The following is a 24,198-nucleotide window of genomic DNA, read 5'->3' as shown; positions in this document are numbered from 1 at the left end:
CAGGCAAGTATTGGTCTTTCCGTCTGTCATATCCTTTACACAATTGCTTAATTGGAGACAGGTGAAAACCCTTGTCTCAGAATAGTCACCCCTGTGGAACTCTGGGAATTGTAGTCTTTTCTGACTTGGCAGTCAAAGACTGCAATTTACTTGTGTGAACCAAAATCAGTGGAAAGGATAAAGGCTCATTGTTACTCTTGGACCAATATGCACACCCTCCACCACTTTACCATATATTTTTTAGTTCACTTTGTCACTATATATAAAGAAAATAAACACAATTGAGATATGAACATTTGAATGTTTTAGAAATTTTGACTAGTAATTCTTAGGTGAACAGGTTGTGTAGAGGCGTAGAGGCAATGCTTGGGAATTGATACCCACAAATGTACAAACAAACAGTAGAAATAGGGAAATTGTTTGACCATAAAATTCACTCAAAGCTGGAAAAATTGTTAAGTCCAAAGTTATAAAGCTTTCAAAATGAGCAAAATTAAGTTTGCTACACTAGCCTACATACTGCACAACGAAAGCCTGATATTTTATTGTACTTACTATAGCGTGTTTATAACCCCACGAGTAAACCAAAGCCCAAAAATGAATCCTTTTTCCCGGAGATGCTTTGTGGTACAATTAAAATTGCAAACCATCTAGATAATATCTCTTTCTAATCCATCAAGTTCTGATTTTTGCTTTTTAATCACTTACTTGGTACAGCAAAGGTTAGACTCTGGGTTTGGAAAGCTGTTTTCCCGATATTGTTTTGTTGTCAGACTTCAAAAGGCTGTAATTCTTCTTCATGCCCCTCCTTTCCTGCTGACCCTTACAGCCCACTATCTCCAGTTAATGTCATATCGCTGTTTTCTGCTTTTGCTTCACAAGCAAAATGATTATGTTAAAGAGGTTTTTTTTTTTCTTTCTGGTTTTGGCATGTTATTCAAAGAATTGTATCTTTCATTTATTTTTTACTATTTTTTTTTTGTTTTGCAGAGCACTTTATCTAAAAATATGACATGAGCGTATTTTAACAGAAGATAGTCACCTAAAAACTGAAATTTAACTGAGAGATATCCCAGAACTATCCTGCATAATATTCAAACATATAGGGATAGAGTCTTAGTTATTTAAATTATTTACACATACAGTAAAGTTAACAAACAACTTGGTAATTTAATCTTGGGGTATGTCTAAAGTTGTTTTTTATTCATTCTAGAAATGTAATTTGTGTTCATTCTGGAGTAAATGATTTTTTGAGAATTTAGCCCATTAAAATACAGAAAGATAAAATGATTGGGTCGTTTTCACAAAGCTTGTATTCAGCAAACCCTTCCAGACTGCTATCAAAGAATTCAGTACAATCTTAAACATTTTATGAATATGAAACTGTAATTACTGTATTACAACTACAATAATTAAAACTGTGTAAAGAGGTAGCAATATGTATATAGTAACAAGATTTGCAAATGCACAACAACATTTCTATTTCCCAGAATGTATTATGTTCGTATGGCTATAACATTTACTATGTATAAAACTGTTTTGACTGTTGATAACCACACCCTTTGAAACACAAAAGTACTACATTTTCTTTAGAAAGCTTAAAGCAGGGATTTGCTTCCAGTGAGAATTGTATCTACACCAACACAGTAATTTCTAGAATGATAATATTTTCATGGTTTGCATGTAGGATACCAGTACCTTAATAAAACAAAACAAAAAAAACTGCTCTCATGTTTTCGTATGTGGTCTGAAACCTGCTAAGTTATGCAAAATGTGGCTTTGCAAGCATAAATCTCTATGACGCACATCCTCTTCATATCTGCTGCATTCCAGATTTTAAATCATAGAGATAAAAAGAGAGAGAGAGAGAGAGAGTATGATGACTGAATTACATTGTGATTACTGATAAAAAATTAAAAAAAAAACTACCAAATATAGAAAAGTTAGAAAAATCTTTTTTATTTTATAGTTGGCAATTGTTTTTTTTTTGTTTTTTTTTATAATTTTCTCCCAATTTACAATTATTTTTATGCTCAGCTCACCGCTACCACCCCCCACGCTATAAGACGCACCCTGCACTCGAATTATATGCCTATACTGGATGCGCCACTTGGGAGCTCCTTAGAACAAACATTCTTAAAAAAAACTTGTGCATATAGACCATGAGATTTGCCCATCTCATATTTGAAGGACTTCTCTATAGTTCTTTTACTAAGAGGGGGGCACCAACTTGATATATAGATCTGAAGGTAGCCAAACAGAATACCAGAATCCCATGCCCTATAGTTCCCAGAATATTGCAGTTTAAAAACTATTTTAATTAAAATAGTAATTAAAACTATCTTGCTATAACTGAGGTGATGTGGGGACACAGAGAGCTTACAGGGCCTGCTCAGGGTCACATGACTGAAAAAGCAATACAAAAAACCCCAAAAAGGGTCAGAGCCATTGTGCGCACTTTTCAGCCCTGGAAAATTTAATAGAAGGTTTAGTCACTGTACTGTTTTCAAATGCCCTTTTTGAAAATAAAGTTTAATTTCAAGTTTCTGATTAAATTATTGTTGGTACTGTTGGTAAATAGTTGTTTAAGGGTTCTACAGTGTAAAGATAATGGTCAAAAATGGTGGAATTATTCAATTAGGATCACTCTGGTTCATATCATATGTTTAATCTTTACGTAAATAAAAAGGTACTATAATGTTTTATAAAAATTGCCATTGATGGTAGACTTACATCCTGATTTTAATATCAAACAGGTAGGGATTTTTGTAATTGTGTCGTCCCTCCCAAAGTACAACACTTTGTCAAGTACCTCAACTATTACAGTAGTATTATATTTAGAAGCTTAACTGGCTACTTCCCTTTTTAATATCACTTCCTGTGCTATAACCTCGCTACATGCTCTGACCTCACAGCCTCCCTCCCATGGTCCATACCTCACACACATCAATACAGCAAAATTACTTTATATAATCCCTGATTTCTCTTGTTCCCTGCATTTGCACTTATTCTGTGCACAGGAGTTGGGATTGCATCAATAAAACAGAAACAGTTAACTGTGTGTTCCCACACACTGTCTGCCTCTCATAATGACAAGTTATATAACCCTGGGACCTAGCCTTGAACTGCCTTTAAAATAGCCTTTTATTCAGCACCAAGACCCTTAAAGCTGCCCACTTTCTCTATCTGCTTCTGCTCTTTTATTCTTTGATTCAGAAAAGCTTTATTCGGAAAGAAATGGGTCTTCTTTTCTTTTTACAGTAACGGAACACACACAAATATGCATCAGCCATTTCCTTGGTTTTACTGTTCTTGATGCTTTAACAGTCTTCCTTGCACCTGTTTTCACACTTGGCTACTCTATGCTTAATTATGTTTATAATTCTACTTAATACTACAGTAAGCTTTTATGTGTCAATGTTCACTGTTTTTCACTTACAGTATACCATAATATAGATATTTCCATCCGTTTGTATTTTTAAGTTTTACCCTCTCTTTCAAAGATCCATTCAAACCTGATCTAAAAATTAACTGATAATTCTGACTTCTGATTACAAAAGAGCCTCCATCCATAGCTCTGGGAGTCATTCTTTTCCATGGCATTGTTTCCTCCTATGATGGTTTGTTATGTAAATGGCTTATTAAAGTCAACCAAATGGACATACATTTAACCATTTGCAAATTATGTATTAAAATGTAAAATAAATAATGTCTGGGTCAACTTGGACAGGATCGCTTAATCACTTACTACAAAGCCCAGGCATAATCAGGAGGAAACATGTTAAACGGCATTCAGATGTTTCATGATCACTTTGAGAAACAGTTTGTTTAGGCAAACTGTTTATAAAATTTTTTAATGTTCTTGGAATGCAGTTTACCATGCTTCCATACTAGGGGCTATTGAGTGTCTGGTAGAGCGATCCAGCCCAGTTTTTTTTTTTTTTTTTTTTTTTTTACCTATTTATAACCTATTTATAAAGCATTTGCTAATGTTGTTGAAAATGTAACACCTGTTTAAAATACTGTGACAGGAAATGGCGTTGCGGTGACCCAGACCAGAAGAAAGCACAACAAAAACAATGGTACGGTGCAGTGACGCGTGCACCGTTTTATTTAAAGCAAACAAAAAATAAAATATTTGAACAAAAATAAACACTTGCTCACAGAGCAGAAATAAAACAATTAAACAAAAATAAATCTTGAACACAAATGAATTAAGGTCCGGCTGGGCAGTAGCCTTCACGGATCCTTATATTCTTTTAACTTTACTTTTTCCTCACTTCTCGCGCCTCGCGCCTCGCGCCTCGCTCGCTCGCTCGCTCGCTCGCTCGCTCGCTCTCGTTCCTCCTCTGAACACCAACCAGGAGCGCAGAGAGCTGCAGGTATTTATACAGGTGACCATCTCCCGATTAGCAACAAATTAGTGTCACTTAACTAATTCAGGAGATAGCCACCTTCTGCACGAGTTTTATAATGTGGATGGGGCTTCCCATCCACGCTGCAAAACAATAACAAAACTAAAAGTACAGCTACGCTGTCATGCAAAATAATAAACAAACAAAACACACGGCGGTTCACCGTCATCTATAAAACACAAATATAAAACAATAAACAAATACAAAATAACAACACAGGGACAGAGGGGGAGACCCCGTTCTAAAAATGAACAAACAATGCGAACAGCAGGACTTTCCTACCACCCTGCTACAAATACCTTAAAATACCTTTACATTTTTTATTCCATCAATTCAGAAGCTTCTTCAGAACATATTTTCAGAAATGATATGACTGATAAAATAATTAAACAGAACAGTAAAAAGAAACACTGTGTCTCTTTGAGAATTAAAAAGTATAAAACCACAAACACAGGCTAAAGAACGACAGCAAACAAGAGTACAACAGCTGGTGTGCAATACCTCAGGGAGGATATTACATACCTGCTCTTGACTCAGATTTGATCACATTCTGGGCAATAAAAATGGGGGGAAGTGGTAGCAGGACTCCATTCTGTGGTACTTGGCGGGTATGGCTTTAGTCAGCAGTAAATCCTATTGTATCTTATAAAGATGTATGCATGATTTAAGGACTAAATTTCAGCAGCTCATACATTTTTTGTACACATGCAAAACTGCAGACGGCACTGGTTACTTTTGACAAAGTAACAAAAAGTAATTAACGAGGAAGCTCGCTTTAGAAAAATAATAAAACATTCCAATCAGTCTGGAGAGCACAGCTCAGTGGTCATTACTCCTTGAAGTGTTGCAGTTTTCCAGACCGATTTGACCAATGCATTCACTGGTGTGCCACAATTTGGATGGAATACTGTAGTTCAGTTGTTATCTATCTTGTTTAGGCTCAATTGGCTCAATTTCCTGTCAACACATTCTGTGCTTGACCCCCTTCAATCTGGTTTCACCCGACACACTCCAACGATACTGCTCTTCTCTCCGTCACTAACTCTACTCTCTGCAAATGCCACCTCCCTCTCCTCTGTTCTAATTCTCCCAACCTCTCTGCTGCCTTTGACACAGTCGACCACTCTATTCTCCTGTCCTCCCTAGCTGACCTGGGACTCTCCTGCACTGCTCTTGCCTGGTTCTCCTCCTACCTTGCTGATTGCATGTATCGGTGTCCTTGAATGGCTCACCCTCTGCCTCTTGCTGTCACTCTGCAGATGTCCCCCAAGGCTCAGTCCTGGGAATCCTCCTGTTTTCTCTTTACACTCACTCCCTGGCTCTCCTCATCTCCTCCTGTGGCTTCTTCTATGATTTCTATGTTGATGATGCCAAGATCTTCTTCTCCTTTCCCCCCTCTGACTCCCACATCTCCCGTATCTTTACCTCTTTTGGCCATCTCCTCCTGGATGCACTCCCATCATCATAAACTCAACCTCTCCAAATCCGACCTCCTTTTCTTCCTCCTTCTTCCTCCCCCACCACTGATCTCTATCTCTATTTGCCCCTTCCTCAACGACTACTCCACGCAGCTCCTAGTTCAGGCCCTGGTACTGTCCCGTCTTTACTACAACTTCCTCCTGGCCAGCTTCTCTTCTTCCACTATCTGTCCGCTTCAGCTCATCCAAAACTGCTACTCGCCTTGTCTTTTCACTTCTTTTTTTCCCTTCTCTTCTGCTTTGTCGTTTCTCCAATGCTACTCCGCTGCTCCACTCCCTCCGCTGGCTCCCTATCGCCACTCGCATCCAATTCAGAACTCTTGTACATCACTGTCTCAAACCTTCTTCCCCCTCCTACTGCTTGAATATTATTTCTCCATACCTCCTCCGCTCCTCTGCCACCGGCAGACTAGCTGTACCCCCCCCCCCCCCCCCCCCGCTCCCCTGCCTCCAGAGCTCGCTCCTTCTCCATCCTTGCTCCTCAGCGGTGGAACGATCTACCCACAGATAGCAGGACTGCTCAGTCCCTGATCACCTTTCCCCGTCTCCTCAAGACACATCTGTTCAGATAGCATCTGTAAACCTCTCCACTATACTGGACTATATAGCACCCAACTGTATCAGTACTTGCATCATCTACTGCTTTCAATCATAATTATATTTTCTATATCTTGTACTTGATTTTACTCTAAAATGTAACTGTATTCACGTTTTTTGTACTTGCTCTTATTTGAAATCATTCTTATCTATTTATTGTACTTACTGTGTGCTCTTAATGGAATTTACTGTTATAACCAAATAGTTTAAGTTTAACTGCTCTTAGCCATAATCACTCTCAAACATAATTATTTACTGTATTTTCTCAGGTTAATTTGACGCACCTGAAGTCCATGTATAAAGGCAAGAGAAACTAGGGCTGCTGAAGGAGAACAGGCTGACGAAAAATAAGCTAAGTGTGGAGCGGAGTTGAAGTAAGGTACTGTGTGTGTGTGTGTGTGTGTGTGTGTGTGTGTGTGTGTGTGTGTGTGTGTGTGTGTGTGTGTGTGTGTGTGTGTGTGTGTGTGTGTGTGTGAAAAAAGTGTTTTTGCTGGAAAACAGCTTAGCTGTCCAGCCATAGTTAGACTTGGAAGAAAAGTTTAGGTAGTACTCCAAGGTGAAGTTAGGTTTTTGTTTGTTTCATTGTTTTGTCATTAATAAAAGCACACAATAGTGCTTTCAAAGTACCATTATGTGTCTGAGCCTGTCAGAAAAGCCTTGTCAGAATATGGGTGAAGTAAGAGTGCAGTGGCGGCCTTACCTGACAATTTCCCGTCATTTTTGGCCTTGTCAGCTCTTACTGAAAACACAGTTTTTTGTTTTTAATTTCCATTGTTTTTTACTGGAATGCTGAGTTAAAATATCTGTATACATATGCAATGGAAAGTACATAATTTTTTCATATATAAGTCAAAGAGAAAGGCAATGTAGGTAAATATAATTGATTAAAAAAAACTCAAGCTGAAGAAGGACGTACTCACAAGTGTTTATATATATATAATATATATATATCTGCCCTATATATATATATGATATACACTATATATATATATAATGTATTCACATATTTGCTATACCGATATTATCATTTTCTTTTTGATTTTGCAGGTACACAGAAGTTTCTTTTTAAATTTTATAAAAATTATATATATATATATATATATATATATATATATATTATATATATATATATATATATATATATATATATAATTTATTATTTATTATTTCTTAGCAGACATCCTTACCCAAGGTGACTTACAGTTGTATACAAAAAATACATATCAAGGATTACAGTACAATTAAGAGCGAAATACAAAATACAGTGACTTCAGTCCTAATAAGAGCAAATACAAAACACAGTATGATTTGATATTGGGGCAGTTCAAGAGCAATAACAGTGTTGATAGTTACATCAGGGTTAGATACGAGTGCAGGTGAAATACTAAATACTACAGATTGGGTTCAGTGCAGGATTAAATACAGGAAAATAGGGAGCAGATAAGTGCAAGTTAAAGTGCATTAAAGGCAGAGTGCTATATTGTCCAGAAGGGAAGAGTTGAGTTTTAGAGGTGTTGTTTGAAGGTGTGTCTTGAGGAGGCGCCAGAAGGTGGTCAGGGACTGTGCAGTCCTGACATCCGTAGGAAGGTCGTTCCACCACTGCAGGGCGAGGAGGGAGAAGGAGCAGGCTCTGGAGGCAGGGGAGCATAGAGGAGGTACAGCCAATCTTCTAGTGCAGGCGGAGTGGAGAGGTCGGATAGGGGGTGTAGGGAGAGATGAGGGTCTGGAGGTAGCTGGGTGCAGTCTGGTCAAGGCATCGGTAGGCGAGTACAAGATTCTTGAACTGGATGTGAGCGGTGATCGGGAGCCAGTGGAGTGAGCGGAGCAGTGGAGTAACATGGGAGAAGCGAGGCAGAGAGAACACCAGGTGAGCAGCGGAGTTCTGGAAGAGCTTGAGCGGACAGGTGGTGGACGCAGGGTAGTTGCAGTAGTCTAGGTGGGAAAGTACCAGGGCCTGGACAAGGAGTTGAGTGGAATAGTTGGTGAGGAAGGGTCAGATTTTTTGTATGTTGCTCAGGAAGAATCGTCTGGTGCATGCTAGAGAGGAGATGTCTTGGGAGTAGGAGAGGCAGGGGTCCAACATTACTCCAAGGCTCTTGGCTGAGGAGGAGAGAGTGTGGTAGATTCCAGAGGAATGAATATAGAGAGAGAATGTATGCATGTCTCCAGATATGTGGTTTTCACGATCACATCGCCTTCTTGCCAAAATTGTGCCACAGCCTTATGTTTTCGCATATTGTCATTGATTTGCGCCATTTCCGCTGTACTTTATACATCCAGCGCAGGTCAAACATAAAAAAAAATCACAAATTGTGCGTCCCTTCCAGCGATTTCATCGGGCAGTGTGTGATGCCCGCTGGCAAAGATTTTTTTTTGTGACGCGACCTTCTCCCTTGAGATGTGACGGGCTCTGTGTTCCGGGCTTAATTTTGGATTTTTTTTTTTAAAGCTTGTTTCAGGTCTGAAATTAAAAAAAATGTTATCCCGAAGGTGACTGCCTGCTCTTGTAATTACACTGCATGACTGTAAAATGCCACCATGTAGGTACTACTGTAAAATTCCACCATGTAGAAAATGTGTAACTAATTTACATTTATTTAGAATGCATAGTATCTAATGTATCCTGATTGGTCGAAATGAATACGTGTACTTGGTATGCGTTTGTGACCTGAATAGCCTTCCATATGTAACACAGTAATGTAGCCTACCTGTCCTGTACATTTCTGCACACGCATTACTTTTTTGCATTTACAGTACTTTTTATTACATTCATAGGTTTTAATACATCTTTTTTATTAGTGTAATGAGTGTCTTAATACTGTACTGGTGATTGGGGGACATTTTGAATGTCAGGTTATTGTGTGGGAGTTTATACCGTCCATCGCTTACTGCAGGTGAATCACATTAACACAAACGTGTCCATTCTAAGCGGTGGCGACTATATACCTTGGTTGTATTTGTTATTGCAAAGGGTGTGCGGGCACAACTGTTGCTCATTTACCTTGTGTGTCTCTTCTCAAAGTGTGACAGGAACACTGTCAACACAAATCTGAAGTGAAAGGTTGCATATGATCAGAAAACAACAACAACAGCTAGCAAATCCTTTCAGATTATGCAGTACATTAATAACATAATACTCGCGAAAGTATGCTTTTAATACTGCACATGACTGACAGTATGTCATTATTTTTACAAGGAAAACCTCTTTGGACTAAATAAACCCCCACCACCTCCCCAAAGGTGTAAAACAGGGGTTCAGACACAGCCATGACTGCCCAGAATGTACAATGCTATGCTTTCTTTCAAAATGTGAATAACAAGCTTCCCACAGAGATAATCCTTGGGTCATACAGGGGGATGTATTCACATCTTATTAATATTTCATGCCAGTAGTGAGACTGAGTGAGAAAATACTGGTACGATATAACTACAGTATTGACAGAAGCTGTTATTGTGTGTAAGGTCAAAGCACTAATCTACAGTATGCCTTGGAGTAAAAGAAGCAGTATGAACCAGTCCAAAGTATTACCAGTAAGGGCCAGACTGAGTTGCTTGCACTGTCACTCTGTAACCAAGATTAGCATACATTAGCTGAGCTCAAGTGTATGTGAATACAATGCAGTTTGTTTTTAAATCAACCTAAATTATTTGTCCTGCATGATGAAATGTTTTTTTTTTCTTTTGTTCCTTTTGATGAATGTTCAAGAATAAATAAATAAATAATATGACTGAGGATTGCTTTTAATTCCCAAAAAGAAGCCTATTAATTTATATATATATATATATATATATATATTATATATAATATATATATATTATATATATATATATATATATATAGACACACACACACACACACACACACACACACACACACACACACATCTCATAATATGATAATTTACTTGTGTTCTAGTGTGTGTTTCAAAACACAATCTGCATGATCCAAAAAGACACACAACATTCTGGAGAAATCTATACACTATACTTCACGAAACATGAAATGCCTAATACAATATTTTTCACATTCATGGTTACTCATAGAACCACACATAACTACAGTGATTTTCCTTTCAGCAAGCGTATTAGTCCATACATTACCATCACTATTCATTCGGAGAAGGTTTTATAAACAGGTGTCTGCATAAAGCATGCTTCATAAAACAAAAGTTTTACCTTGATAATTAGACAAGGCATCTTCATTTTCAAACATTCCCCTCTTCTTTGGTCCCTGTAGGTTGTGCTTGGATTTCCACACCAGCTTCACCAGTTGGATTAACTCAGGTAGCTCCAGGGTCAGTGCTCCTTGCTGGTAGGTAGAGAGTGTCCAGACAGAGCTAGGGAGCAGCTCCTCAGCTGCCATCCACCTCCTGCCTATCTCCGAGTTCAAGAATCTATTTAATACAGGCATCCTCCTGGATGCTCACTTCCAGCACTACAAACAAGCAGAGGTACTGCACAGGACCGTATTGTGGGACAGCAAGATCAGTGTTCCTCCTACTCCTGTCTATGTGCCTGTGTCTCTCTCTCACAAAACCAAATGCCCAAATGTACTCTCAAGGTCCCTGTAGCCTGAGTAACTATTCCTAAGTGAGAGAGAGAGATTGAGAGTGAGCAAGCTAGAGAAAGTGTGTGTGCGTGTGTGTGTGTGTGTGTGAGAGAGAGAGAGAGAGAGAGAGAGAGAGAGAGAGAGAGAGAGAGAGAGAGAGAGAGAGAGAATGTCAGATTCACTCTCTGATACGTCAGTCCACATAACAAGGCCACATAAGGCTGAGGCAGAACAAGAATTTGGTGGATTGCTCTATGCACTCCACTCAGACGTACAAACATAGGGAAAATATACCTGCTGCAGTAAGAAATAATACGTTTTTTTTGGTTTTGGTCAATACCAGGCTGGAATGACACATACACAAATATTAGGAGAGCTCCCAGGATTAAACGAGCACATAATGAACAGAGAGGTTCAACATCTCAGCAAACGAGTTCATAGCTGTCTGTCCCTGATTGCCCTGCAATGCGTTAATGTATTATGGCTGTAATGCTAAGAAGATTGCAAGAATTTATAAACAGTAACACAATTCCAGAAGCTTTTAGCTTCCCTTTCATTTTACAGCAGTCCATCCAAACGGGATTGCATCTGTTACTCAAATCAGCTGTCCGTTTGTCAGCTCAGAGGGAAATATAGCTCCCTGATTCTTCTGCTTTCTAAAGGAGTTGGAAACAAAGGAGTGCAGCAAAAACAGCAACAGGATCTGACTACAAAGAGCTAACCATTTCACTCCACTGGACTACTACCACAATGCTCCCTCTCCTTTGGCACTCCAGCTTTCCCAGAGACAGAATTGGTTTTAGATGAGAATGTTCAACAAAACCCCTCGTTCACACTGACTCAGTTGCGCACGTAACAGTTGTATAAGGCAGTAAAAGATCTGAAATATCTCTGCTGTAGTACAGCAAAATTCGCCAAGGTTGGGTGTAAGACCATGTGGACAAGTAAGAGTATGAATACCCTTCATTGTGCCAGTTTAGGTTAAGTTAGTGACATAGTAAGCAAATTACCATATTTGTACTTTGATTGTACGGAGATGAAGAAGGCTTGTGAGGTGCAACTAGGAATGTACTGTACAGTCAGGGGCCGGGGGAAAGCAAAATAGGTAGTACATCATCAAATAATGCATTACAGTGGTAATCCCAGATCAGTGATGACTCTTTAAGCAAGCTTTGTAGCAATATTCCATAGTGTACACCATACAAGACAGTAATCTGTACCATCAGCTCCACACCTTCATAAACACAGCATGACAAGGGCACATAAACATCGAGCAGTGATGTATTAGTCAACTCAAGTTTCATAAACCAACTCTGATTCACTGCCAATTTGGGGAGGAAATTTAGTAGTTTTAAATACATGTATCTGTTTCAACCTGTGATGGGGTATCAGCCAGCCTCCTATAATTTGTGTTAATGTTTACTGTTTTTATTATGATTTTCATTATGATTCTTGTTTATTTTGGATCGGCAGGGAAGGGGTTAAATTCCTCCCTCCCAAATACATGTGAGCATGTGGCTGGAGCCTTAATGGGCTAATTGTTAATTATTGATTAATTGGGCTCCAGCCACGGACTATAAAAGCCAGGAAGAATCCTTTGTCTGGGTGGAGTGATTTAGGCAGGCAGGCAGCTTGTTCAGTCCATGGTTCTATACGAAGGGAAATGGTGGCACAACAGCAGCCACACTGGTATCATACCAGTTCCAGAATGCTATTAAGATGCAATATTTGTTCAAGATCAATTGTGATGCTAATGGTGTGGTCTGTCAATAGTTAGAGAACCACTTCACAGTACCACAGGTAACCCATAACCTTTCTGCATTGCCAGGCTAAATATTAGAGGTCCTACAAAAAGTTGGAAGAAGCTCTTTGTGTTTCATATTTAGTATAACCCCCTCCTCCCACAGTGCTGTTTATTTGTTTTGCAATTAGTTCCCTACCAAGCTAAAATGTATTATCGCTTTAATCAGAGCAAGGACCATAATGCAAACCTCCAGTTGAGATTTTACTGACTCAAACTATCCAACACAAATCACACTAAACTACGTACTTACTATATCTTAAAGACATGGACTTATGTATGGTATGTGCAAATGTATAGACATGTTATTGTTTTTGTTGCTAAGGTTAAAATAGTATATTGTACAGCTCATTCATACACCCACCCCTCGTCATATCGGCCCTCGCTATACTGCAGATTCAGATATATCCACATTACAAATTACTGTTTGTTTATTTTGTACTGCACATCACAAACAAAAATATACAAAACAATTAAATAAAGCATTAATATCGTACTGTTATCATATACACACGTATTGCACAATAACAAAAAGCAAATTAAAAATCTACTTGGTGAAGCGGTTTGTATTTAGCCAACAAGGTGTTCACGTGTGGCAGCAATGCACTAGCAAAAGTCACATGGCAGTGACGTCAGCTCCCTAGCAACAAGCCTCCTATGTTGGGAATGGATTATTTCAATGCAGCAGGTTTGTGCATTTGAGAAAGGAGAGGAAGACTCGTGAAATTAATTGGAGACTGAAGTTGATGAGAAGCAATTACCCTCCACTGTACGAATTAAAACAGTGTGCTGCTTTTTATACAAAAAATGAGAAAAAGCGGTTTGCGTGGGGGATTTCTATTGGACTCTTACACCCCCGATAAAACAAGGGAGAGGTTGTACAGTATTTATTTGTTAGCCTATTTGTGTATATAATTTTAACACGTGTAATGCTTTTACTCTAAATTGGGGTAACCCAATGTAAATAATTGGATTTATCTGACTACAAATATACTGTTGGACATGAAAGCTTGTATCCCCATATATACACACACACACACACACACACACACACACACACACACACACACACACACACACACACACACACACACACACACACATACAATATTGTACAATAGTTTCTTCTATAATATACAATACTACTGTATTCTGTATAATTATCTAGAGTAAACTATTGTTATAGGAAACTAATGCTATTTTTTGTATGAGATATCTTTATTGCTAAAGTTAATGTATCTATAGGCAAACAACCCACAAAGAAGGCAAATCTCTGCAGGGAAGGCAGAAATATGGAAAATTATAAATATTTATAAAAATGTACAAAACTATAGGATACTTTTACAGATGGATGGACAGTCAATCTCTGGTAAGCACCTCTCTAATTCTATTCAACCTACAGTAAAGAAAAGAAAATTATGGGTTACTTGGAGAATTCAACAAATACACACAAGAAACCACAGCTTGTACCCAATACTGAAACCGTGACTAAAGATTATGGGTTGAACATTTATTGCTAAAAGTGCTTTTAGAAAAAATAATCTTAGCTTTATGCTTAGAACTAGAGATACAAACGTGCCTGGGCAGGATTAACTATAGTAAGATTTTTAAAGGGGTATTTACTGTTTGCATGCACATTGATGCTGTTAGAGCTAGGTAAGGGCAGCTTTGATTGGTTTTCTATTTTGAAATCCAGCCTCTTCAGCTGCTACGGTATTTCATCTTGCATGTGAGTTCATAGATTAAACAGATTTAAAATCATGGCTATGCAGATCCTGGTTATAGTATATATTGATGGTAGTATAGTATCTTTATATAGCTCTTTTCATAGTGGACCATCATCACAAGCACTTTACATATTATATGCAGAGTCACTTACAATAGGACATTGATTTAACATCTCATCCGCAGGATGGAGCACAAGGAGGTTAAGTGACTTGTTCAGTGTCACACAGTGAGCCAGTCAATGCCAGAGGTGTGGTTTGAACCAGTGACCTTCTGGTTACAAGCCCTGGACTTTAACCACTAAATCTGTAAAAAATCTAATTTAACCCCAAAAGAAAATTGAGGTGCACTTTCTTCTTTTTTATTTAAAGGCCCACTGTATTTAGATGTATTATTGTGTAAAATGGTTGAATTCTTTCAACTAGGTATTTAGAAATAACTTTGTATACTATCTGCTCTTCTTACCATTTAATCAGGCAAATAGGTACATAAGATTGTGTAAGAGCAGTGTGATCATATGATATGCAACATAAGCATACAGGCTTTATGTAGAACTTTACTGGAAAAGAGTTGAAGAGAACTCCAAATACAAGGCTCCAGTGTAGCCTTGTATTAATGTTACTGTCACAACTTACCATTCTGATGTATAGTAAAGCATATTTATAAACATCTCAGCCCCCAGACCATTTTCTCAGAAAACTAGTACATAGAGGGAGTCTGAAAAAAAATGATACCAAAGTTTGGTGCTTCTCTCATTTGTTTGGTGTGCAAGGTAGTCAAACATGCAATCTTCAGGTGTGAAAAAGTTATTGCCCCCCTAGTTAACTCAACCCAATTAAAGGGATAATGAGGGTCAGCTGTTTGAATACTTTGGTTAACAATCAGGCCTGATTTGGACAAGCCCTACCCAATATAAATCTGACTAACTTTGGCCCTTACCATCACAGTGAAGTTGTCAGCACACAGGTTCTAGAGGCACATCATGCCACGCTCAAAATAAATTCCTGAAGACCTCTGGGAAAAAAGTTGTTGATGCCTATCAGTCTGGAAAGGGTTACAAAGCCATTTCTAAGGCTCTGGGGCTCCTCCAAACCACAGTTAGAAATCTCCCTCCTGACCTGTGAGGGCACTAAAGAACGGGAGGAGAAGTATCTGGAAGGGTTGGCCTGACAGTTTATTTCCGGGGCCGGAAGTCGGTCAGCCTGGAAAGAAGCGAGGCTCTGTTGTAAGACTTTATTGACCTGAAAGGTAAACGAGGAGCAGCTGCAAGTAATAGATGTCAAGCGGGATTGCATATAGGGGCCAGGGTAACACTGATCTTTTCCTTCGTTTGGGTAAAAGCTCAGTAGAAAGAAGGACCGAGAGAGGAGCTCTCATTAAGAAAGGAAAAATGTGTTGTGTTGTGTGTTGTCTGTCCAGGAAATTGTCTGTGTTTTGCACCTCTAGATAGCTAGCGCACGAATCCGGTGCTGTCACCGAGGGTCAGCACGATCCGGATCACCACTGCACAAAACCTTCACAAGATACCTGTGTCTTCACCCACCACAAGCATGTCTGCATTTACCCAGAACTGGTGACCATGTGTTAATTTTCTGTTCGGGACTGTGCCCTGTTTTGTTATCACCATGCTTTACACATGGTTGTGTATTGCCGGGGATTTATTATTTAAATGGTCACCAGACCTGGAATAAGAATAAAAGCACTTTTCAAAGGATCATAATTGTCTGCCTTTCACTCCTACACCGCATCACCGCAACACCTGTTCCCCATTCACCAGCCACAGAACCATACTGTCCAAATGGAGAAAGTTTGGGACAGCAGTTAATCTTCCCAGGAGTGGCCATCCTGCCAAAATCTCTAAAAGCAAGGTGTAAAATTGTCCAGGAAGTCACAAAGAACCCTAGAACAAAATCCAGAGATCTGCAGGCCTCTCTCACCTCGGCTATGGTCAGTGTTCATGACTCTATATCAGAAAGACACTGGGCAAAAATGGGATTCATGGCAGAGTAGCAAGGCGGAAACCACTGCTCACTAAGAAGAACATGAATGCTCATCTCACGTTTGCCAAAAAGCACCTGGATGATCCTCAAGAGTTCTGGAACAATGTTCTATGGACAGATTAGTTAAAAGTGGAACTTTTTGGCCAACATGGGCGCCATTATGTCTGGCGAAAACCAAACACTGCATTCCGCAATAAGAACCTCATACCAATGGACAAGCGTGGTGGTGGTAGTCTCATGATTTGGGGATGCTTTGCTGCATTAGGACCTGAACAACTTGCCATAATTGAAGGAACCATAAATTATGCTCTGTATCAAAGAATTCTACAGGAGAATGTCAGGCCATCTGTCCGTGAGCTGAAGCTGAAGCACAGCTGGATCATGCAGCAAGACAATGATCCAAAACAAACAAGCAAGTCTACATCAGAATGGTTGAAGAACAAGAAATTTAAAGTTTTGGAATAGCCTAGTCAAAGTCCAGACCTAAACCCCATTGAGATGTTGTGGCAGGACCTGAAACGAGGAGTTTATGCTCGAAAACCCACAAATGTCATTGAGTTGAAGCAGTTCTGCATGAAGGAGTGGGCCAAAATTCCTCCACGACGCTGTAAGAGACTGATATATAACTACAGGAAGCGTTTGGTTGCAGTTATTGCTGCTAAAGGTGGCGTAACCAGTTATTGAGTCTAAGGGGGCGATTACTTTTTCACACGCATTGGGTGTTGCACAACTTTCTTAAACACATAAATGAAATAAGTATCAATATTTTGTGTTATTTGTTCACTCAGGGTCCCTTTTATCTAATATTAGATTTTGGTTGAAGATCTGATAACATTCAGTATCAAAAATGTACAAAAATGCAGGAAATCACAGGGGTCAAATACTTTTTCAAGGTACTGTATATTTATCTGAAGGCCACCTTAAAGTTCTCTTAAGCTAAGTAGCTCAACAAGCTCGGAAAATGGACACAACACAGAATGCGTGAATGAGAATGCATACCAAACAGCTTATACTCCAAGGTCAGTACAGATTGGAGAGTGTCTTGAACCCCCCCCACCCATAACCCCCACACCCGACCATTTATAAAAAGGATTTCTGCTTCATGTGAACTGTCCTCTTCCATCACCAATTACGATAGCACTGACTTGTGGGAACTCAGGCATTTTGCGGGAAACCTACGGTGTAGATTCTTGGAAATGAGGGAAGCGATTCTGATAAAAGCACAATAGACTAAACAAGCTACACGTGGTTCAACCCTTGTGAGCAGAGTTCAGAATTTTGAAGACTGTAGCCGAGTAACACTAAAAAAATTCACACAAAGCAAACCAACAGGTTTCTGTGTGCAAAGTATATATTAGGACGTTTTCTTTGATACTTAAGTAATGCAGTTGATATTTCATGTGTTTAGAAATAATTTTTTGTATATTTTTTTACACATATTAAAGGCTGTAGCCAGCGTGCCCAGTTTCCTATGATGTGATCATTTCTGTACTGGCATTCTAGGTAAATGCACTTGCCCTAACCACAATACTGACTTCTGAAGATATTTAGCATTATGCCCTTACTAAAAAAATAAAAATGTATTTGTCTACAGCACTTTTCTGTACATGAAACTTGGCTAGGCGAGATGTTTTAACAATGGTCCTATGGGAAAACAAACTGAGATTGGAAGATGCCCTCCATGGGCATGGATAAGATTGCTGGTTGCATTTGGTAACATATTTAAGGACGTACATGCACAGCAAATGTAAGATTGCTGATAACAGCAACTTTACAAAAATGTGCGTGACTTATTGATATTTGGTCACACCCAAAGTTAAAAAAAAAATTAAAAACCTCTTGCCCCAGCTTAACAAACTAGTGAACACCAGCCTTTTTAGAACACAACACCATAAAAGTTCACAAGAGCTAGAAGAAACATGCAAGGTGCTCATTGAAGAGCATAAACCCATGCAGAGCTGTATCAGATGTGTAACTGAACAGAGAATGCTCTTTCAAATCATTTTAAGAAGAACACAGAAAGTGTTACAGGAAGGGCCCCAGACTGGTGGGACAACATCTGACGTCCTATACAATTGAAATTTTTGCCCAACAAACACACTATATGGCCTAGAAACATTCATTTTTAATTTAACAGCGATTCTACAGGAGTGATGCATTTAGTACCAGAAGTACTTCTAGTCCATTAAAGACAACCTTGTCATCTAATTATCTCTGTATTTAATTACAGTTTTCAAAGCACAGCAAGGTCAGAAAGTAGTATTTCTGGGAAGAGAACATTTTTCCTAGAAGAATACAATTTCCGACTTTTTAGAAGAAAACACAGGGGATTCTAATTGCCCCCACACAAAAGGTAGATACAAATCACTAGCAAAACACAGCACCGACTTGTGTTTCATAATTGATTGATGACCATTTCTGCACTGCTTCAAAAAGAACAAAAATAAACTTGTTGTCTGCCACTGCTTGTGGCATGCTTTCTTTCTTCTTTCTGTAGGGTAATGTGTGCTTCTCTTCACAAAGCAAGGGGTAATATTCTGAATATTAGGGGTTGTTGGAAAGTAGACAATTCCATTGGATCTGTCTGTTGGAGTTCCTTCCTTGATATGCAAGGCATGTCACTTTGCCATGTAAACTCCCACTCCCAGTCCTGTATTTTAACATTTTCATAACATGTCTTACTTCACCTTTACAGCTTGAAGGACAAACATAAATTCAATTGCCCAAGATCATAAAAGCTATCCACAGTTAGCTGGATGTTATGCCCAGAACCAACCACTAGACCAAAGTGCTTTCTAAACATTTAGCCCAATGTTCAATTATTTATCTTTTTCATGATATATAATATGATCTATTATGTAGTTATCTGTCTCATGAGCATGCTGTTTATTTAAAATACCTTATATAAATATTTTGTAGTTTAGATTTGGTATGTTCCACAACTAATCCATTATTAAACAGAGACTTGACAAATTTACTTTAAAAAAGATTTACTTAATTTCTCCTGGCCCCCAGTTCTCTCAATTGTAAAGTTCAATGCATTAAAAGTTCACTGTGGAAAATTACAGTAAGCGCCAACTCTCGCCATCATTTTCTTTCGTAATGGTAAATACATTGCACAGTATCCATTAAAATCTGGGATGAAGAACTACATTTCTTTAGCACAAAGCGTTGCAGAAACAAAGCAGAAATTATTGCCAATAAAGCATATCATTCCAAGATATAACCTAACTCAAGCCCTCCATATAAAGCAAAAGGAATTCATTTCCAAGCATATTTTAAACCTTTGCTTAATAAGTATGAAGGAAAATACTGGATGATGAGATGTGACAAATTCCTTTAATGTACTAATTGATTTTTTTCAAATTTATATTCAGCGTGAAAAGTGTTTGCAACAGATATGAACCATCTTCCCCTTCCATTGCTATTGTACTCCAGTGCACTACAGGTACATTTAATTTCTGATTTATTGTTATTTTAGATTTCTTCCTGTTTTACATATGCTATGTAGAACAGGTATCCATGTATAATGGTTAGCCTGTCCATCATTTCTTTCTCGTATTTACTTTCCTCACTTTGAACAACAACCGGTGATGTTTTAGTGACAACAACAGTGCAGAGCATTGTGCAGTGCTTGTCTACTGATATGTCTATAGTTATGGCAACTAAAGTCACCACTGTGTTAAACATGCAGATAAACAAATAGACACATGAAACCAATAAGTATATATTTTCACCATGCTTAGTCTGAAGTTGTACACAGAAAAAGCAAAGGAGACATGAAGGAAATGTAATCAAATGTAATCAAAAATGTAATCAAAAAAGGGTGCTAAGTGAGGTTGGTGATGCGCTTTCACAGAGATGGGCCGACTCGATGGTAGGACGGAACCGCAAGTTCTCCACCTTGGAGAAACGGTGTAGTTTCAAGACTGCTAAACAAATCTATTGTGATCAGCTGTGGGGCACACAGCGATTGGATAGAGCGTGGCACCGGGCTGATCACAGGGAGGTGTTTGGCAGTACGAAAGGGACGCAGCTACATGAATATAGCCCCTTAAGATGAAAATACCAATGCGCCGGAGCTTTGTTTTAGTTTTGTGTATTTGTGAGTAGTAGGGGATTAGGCGCTGCAGCCACAGAGCCAGCACAAACCCTGGAGCACCACTATCTGCCCGAGCACAACAACACAGTAACAACACCACTCCCAGGGCCCTACTCCATGCATGGGTGGAATAAACAATGGGACTTTATTAGTTGTTGATATTTTTGCTTGGGTATTGAAAACCTGCTGTTTTACTCCATACCATTGCTGGTATAGGGGGACTTGGATTACAAATGACACAGTATTGGGCATTCACTTCTTCCCACACCACATACCTCCTGACATGGTCCAAAAGTGTTGTTTCAGATATTGTTAAAATTTAACATGTATATAATAACAACGACCCCCAGGGCAGAACTCTCAATCAACATACATACAAAAACTACAAGAAACCCTATGAACCATTGAACTTATTTAACTCCAACAGGTTATACTTCCCAAGCAGACCCTGGTGCATACAATATAGGCTTAAAGTTATTCAGGCTTTAATTACAACAATTGTAATACGTTTCTTTGAAAATATTTAGCTTTATCTGAATGTCCTTGGCATTTGAGACTGTGCGTCACTTGTATCTCAGGACTTTGGTATATCAAATGAGTTTTCACTCATGGTTTTTGAAAATCAGACCACAATTGTTGCATTTCCAATCATACCGCAGTGAGATTTATACAGATGTTTTAGTACTTGCCCAGACTAGTAAGATAAAAGGAGCAGCACAGTAAATACTCCATTTGTTTATCTTTTCTTATCCAGATGCTCGATAGCAGAGATAAAAAATGAATGTTGTGCGTGTGCCAGTGATGCACTGTAAAATGATAGTCTACCTTATCGAGCCATTAGTAAAGGCATGAGTTTGCATATTGTTCAGTCTACTTCAGTATCCTTTTTAATGTGATATGAGTAGTTGCTATAAACACATACAATAGTTATACCCATCCAAAAAAATTCAGTGTGGGTACATTTTACCATGGGACAATGAAAAGCCTGGAGGCATTATTATTATTTATTAATCAAAAAATGCAATAGGTTCTCCTGATACCCGTCCCATCTAAAATATTTAGACTGCATTGCCTCCCGTTGTGAATGTCGATAGCTTGTTGAAAAAGTAAAGTGGGTTCAGATAAAACATTCCATAATGTGTACTCCAAATATGTTAGCTTTATCAATATGTTTCACTGTAACAATACATCCATATACAATACAATGCATCTTGCAAAATAAAAGTCTGTATATTAAAAGAAATGTTCAAGGATCAAATTATTGGCAAATCTAATTTTTTCTTCATTTTTATAAACCTGTTTAAGATTAATTTAAAAAAAAAATGTAATTCCTACATAACAGAACACTTCAGAATGCCAGCACACAATGTATGTGCATCAGTGGTGGGCAAATGCAGGGTGGAGATAGTGAATACAGGGTGGAGATAGAGAAAATAAGATAAAAAATATTGTAATGAGATGTACTAAAGCTGCGGGCAATTGTGACACTTACATTGCATCAATTTGTTAAGAATTATTGAAAGCATGTTTTAAACAGCAGCAATTGTCTCTGGCATTTCCCAGTCCGCTTTCTCTCATGTGTTGCCAGTTGTGCTCAATGTATTTTTGAGATGAACACCCAAGTACCCAATTTACACTAAAGTCAGGGTGTGCTTACAAGCCTTGAAAACAAATTTCTATGACATTTCTGGTTTTCCCAGCGTGTTGAGAGCAACAGACCGCAAACATGTGCCACTAACCCCTCCAGCTCTTTCTACACATCTGTATAGGACCATGATCTATTGTGTGTTAATTGTGTAGGCTACTAAGTAGACCAAGTTAAACATAATAGTAATAAAAATAAATAAATAAATAAATGATCTAGTTTCAATTAAAAAAAAAAAAATCTTTTATTTGCATTGTACACCAATATGTGTGTGTGTGTGTGTGTGTGTGTGTGTGTGTGTGTGTGTGTGTGTGTATATATATATATATATATATATATATATATATATATATATATATATATATATATAATATTTAAATTAGTATATTGTGGCTCTCTTCATTAACGTATTTTTTCTTAGCACATACGTCAAAATGTGCACTTTGCAAATTTTCATAACGAAAATGCAAACTGCGGTATGTTTGCACTGCGATTGGCCCATCTTAGTACATCTACCCCTAAGTGTGATAGACATGATAGTTATACGCAGGCAGTCCTCCAAAGATTCTTGTGTTAGCCTGTTTCGTGCATCCGTTTTTAATATTGCATTCATTGTGGAATAAGCAGCTTCGCATGTGTAAGTAGATCCAAACATGGAGAGCACAAACAGAGCCAACGCTAGTGGTCTGGACATATATAGGCAGACAAGAATGATTACTTTGTTAATTAATTCAGTTTTCAGCAACGACGATGCCTGCAAATATACTACTAGGTCTAGTTGCTGCTTCATCGATTGCGGGAAGCACTTACTTTGCATGGGACGAGAAATCACCATCGGGGTTGATCGAAAACGGATCACGGACAAAAACGATACGTACCTGGGACTGCTGAAGCAAGCACTGAAATTGTTTTTCAGCTGTACAATAAAGTCTATCATCGTTTTGAGTTACATTTCACTTACAACATGTCGGAATGTTAAACTAAACTTTGTCTCTTAATAGCTACAACAAAGATGCTATATTATTTTACTAATATTTATCCCTTTTGGTTTGTTTTCAAAAGGGATAGGATTTGTTTGGTCCGCCGTGAAATTTAATTGCCGACCACTGAAGTACATAATGCTTTGTACCTATAATAATGCATGGACCTACTATAAATTACATATACAAGAATATAAAATATATACCATGAAATACAAAAGTACTGAGTAAAATGGTTTTAATTGAGCTGGTTACAAAATAGAGAACTCTGGCTTGCCTCCTAAATCTATCATTTGAGACTCATATGGGAAGTTACTAAAAAATCTTTTTACCATTTGAGAACTATAGCCAAACTTATACCAATTATTTCCATGTCTGATGCCGAGAGACAAATATACTGTATTCCTTTGTTTAATCTAGAATTGATTATTGTAATGCACTTTTTTCTGGTGTCCCAAACGTGTGGTATCCAGCTTGCAGCTTGTTCAGAATATAGCCGCTAGAATTCTGAACCAGGAAAAGTGAACATATTACCCCTTTTCTGGCTTCTTTACACTGGCTCCCTGTGCAGTATAGAATTGATTTTTAAGATTTTGCTGTTAACTTACAAGGCCCTAAGTGGATTAGCACCTAGTTATTTGCAAACTGCACTCAGAGATCACCACTCAGGGCTGCTGGTTATTCCTAGGGTCAACAAAAGCAAACGGGAGGTAAGGCTTTTTTTTTTTTTTTAGAGCTCCTAAATTACGGAATGCTTTGCCTTCATTTGTCAGAGAAACTGGTACCATTACAGTTTTCAAGTCAAGACTGAAAACACACTTTTATAAAATGGCTTTCTTATCTTATTGGGTTTTAATGTAACTTTAAAATTGCTGCTTTTGTATTATGATGTGTATACTGTTATTT

The 24,198-nt window shown here is 38.3% G+C and overlaps 1 protein-coding gene across 3 annotated transcripts in view; it reads right to left on the bottom strand.

Moving 5' to 3' along the window:
- Positions 1–24,198, bottom strand: part of LOC121316989 (cAMP-specific 3',5'-cyclic phosphodiesterase 7B-like) — a 71,834-nt gene that overhangs the window by 31,275 nt on the left and 16,361 nt on the right. Inside the window, exon 3 of one of the 3 annotated variants that reach the window (XM_041252461.1) lies at positions 10,667–11,109. The exons of the other annotated variants lie outside the window; for them this stretch is intronic. Within the exon in view, the coding sequence (XP_041108395.1) occupies positions 10,667–10,901 (235 nt within the window). The 5' untranslated portion in view covers positions 10,902–11,109. The remainder of the gene's footprint in view (positions 1–10,666; positions 11,110–24,198) is intronic. 3 annotated transcript variants of the gene reach the window in all.

Source organism: Polyodon spathula, chromosome 6, assembly GCF_017654505.1.
Source record: "Polyodon spathula isolate WHYD16114869_AA chromosome 6, ASM1765450v1, whole genome shotgun sequence".
NCBI classification, from domain to species: Eukaryota; Metazoa; Chordata; class Actinopteri; order Acipenseriformes; family Polyodontidae; genus Polyodon; species Polyodon spathula.
The sequence above is the reverse complement of the archived record's forward strand: the minus strand, read 5'-3'. Positions and strand labels throughout refer to the sequence as shown.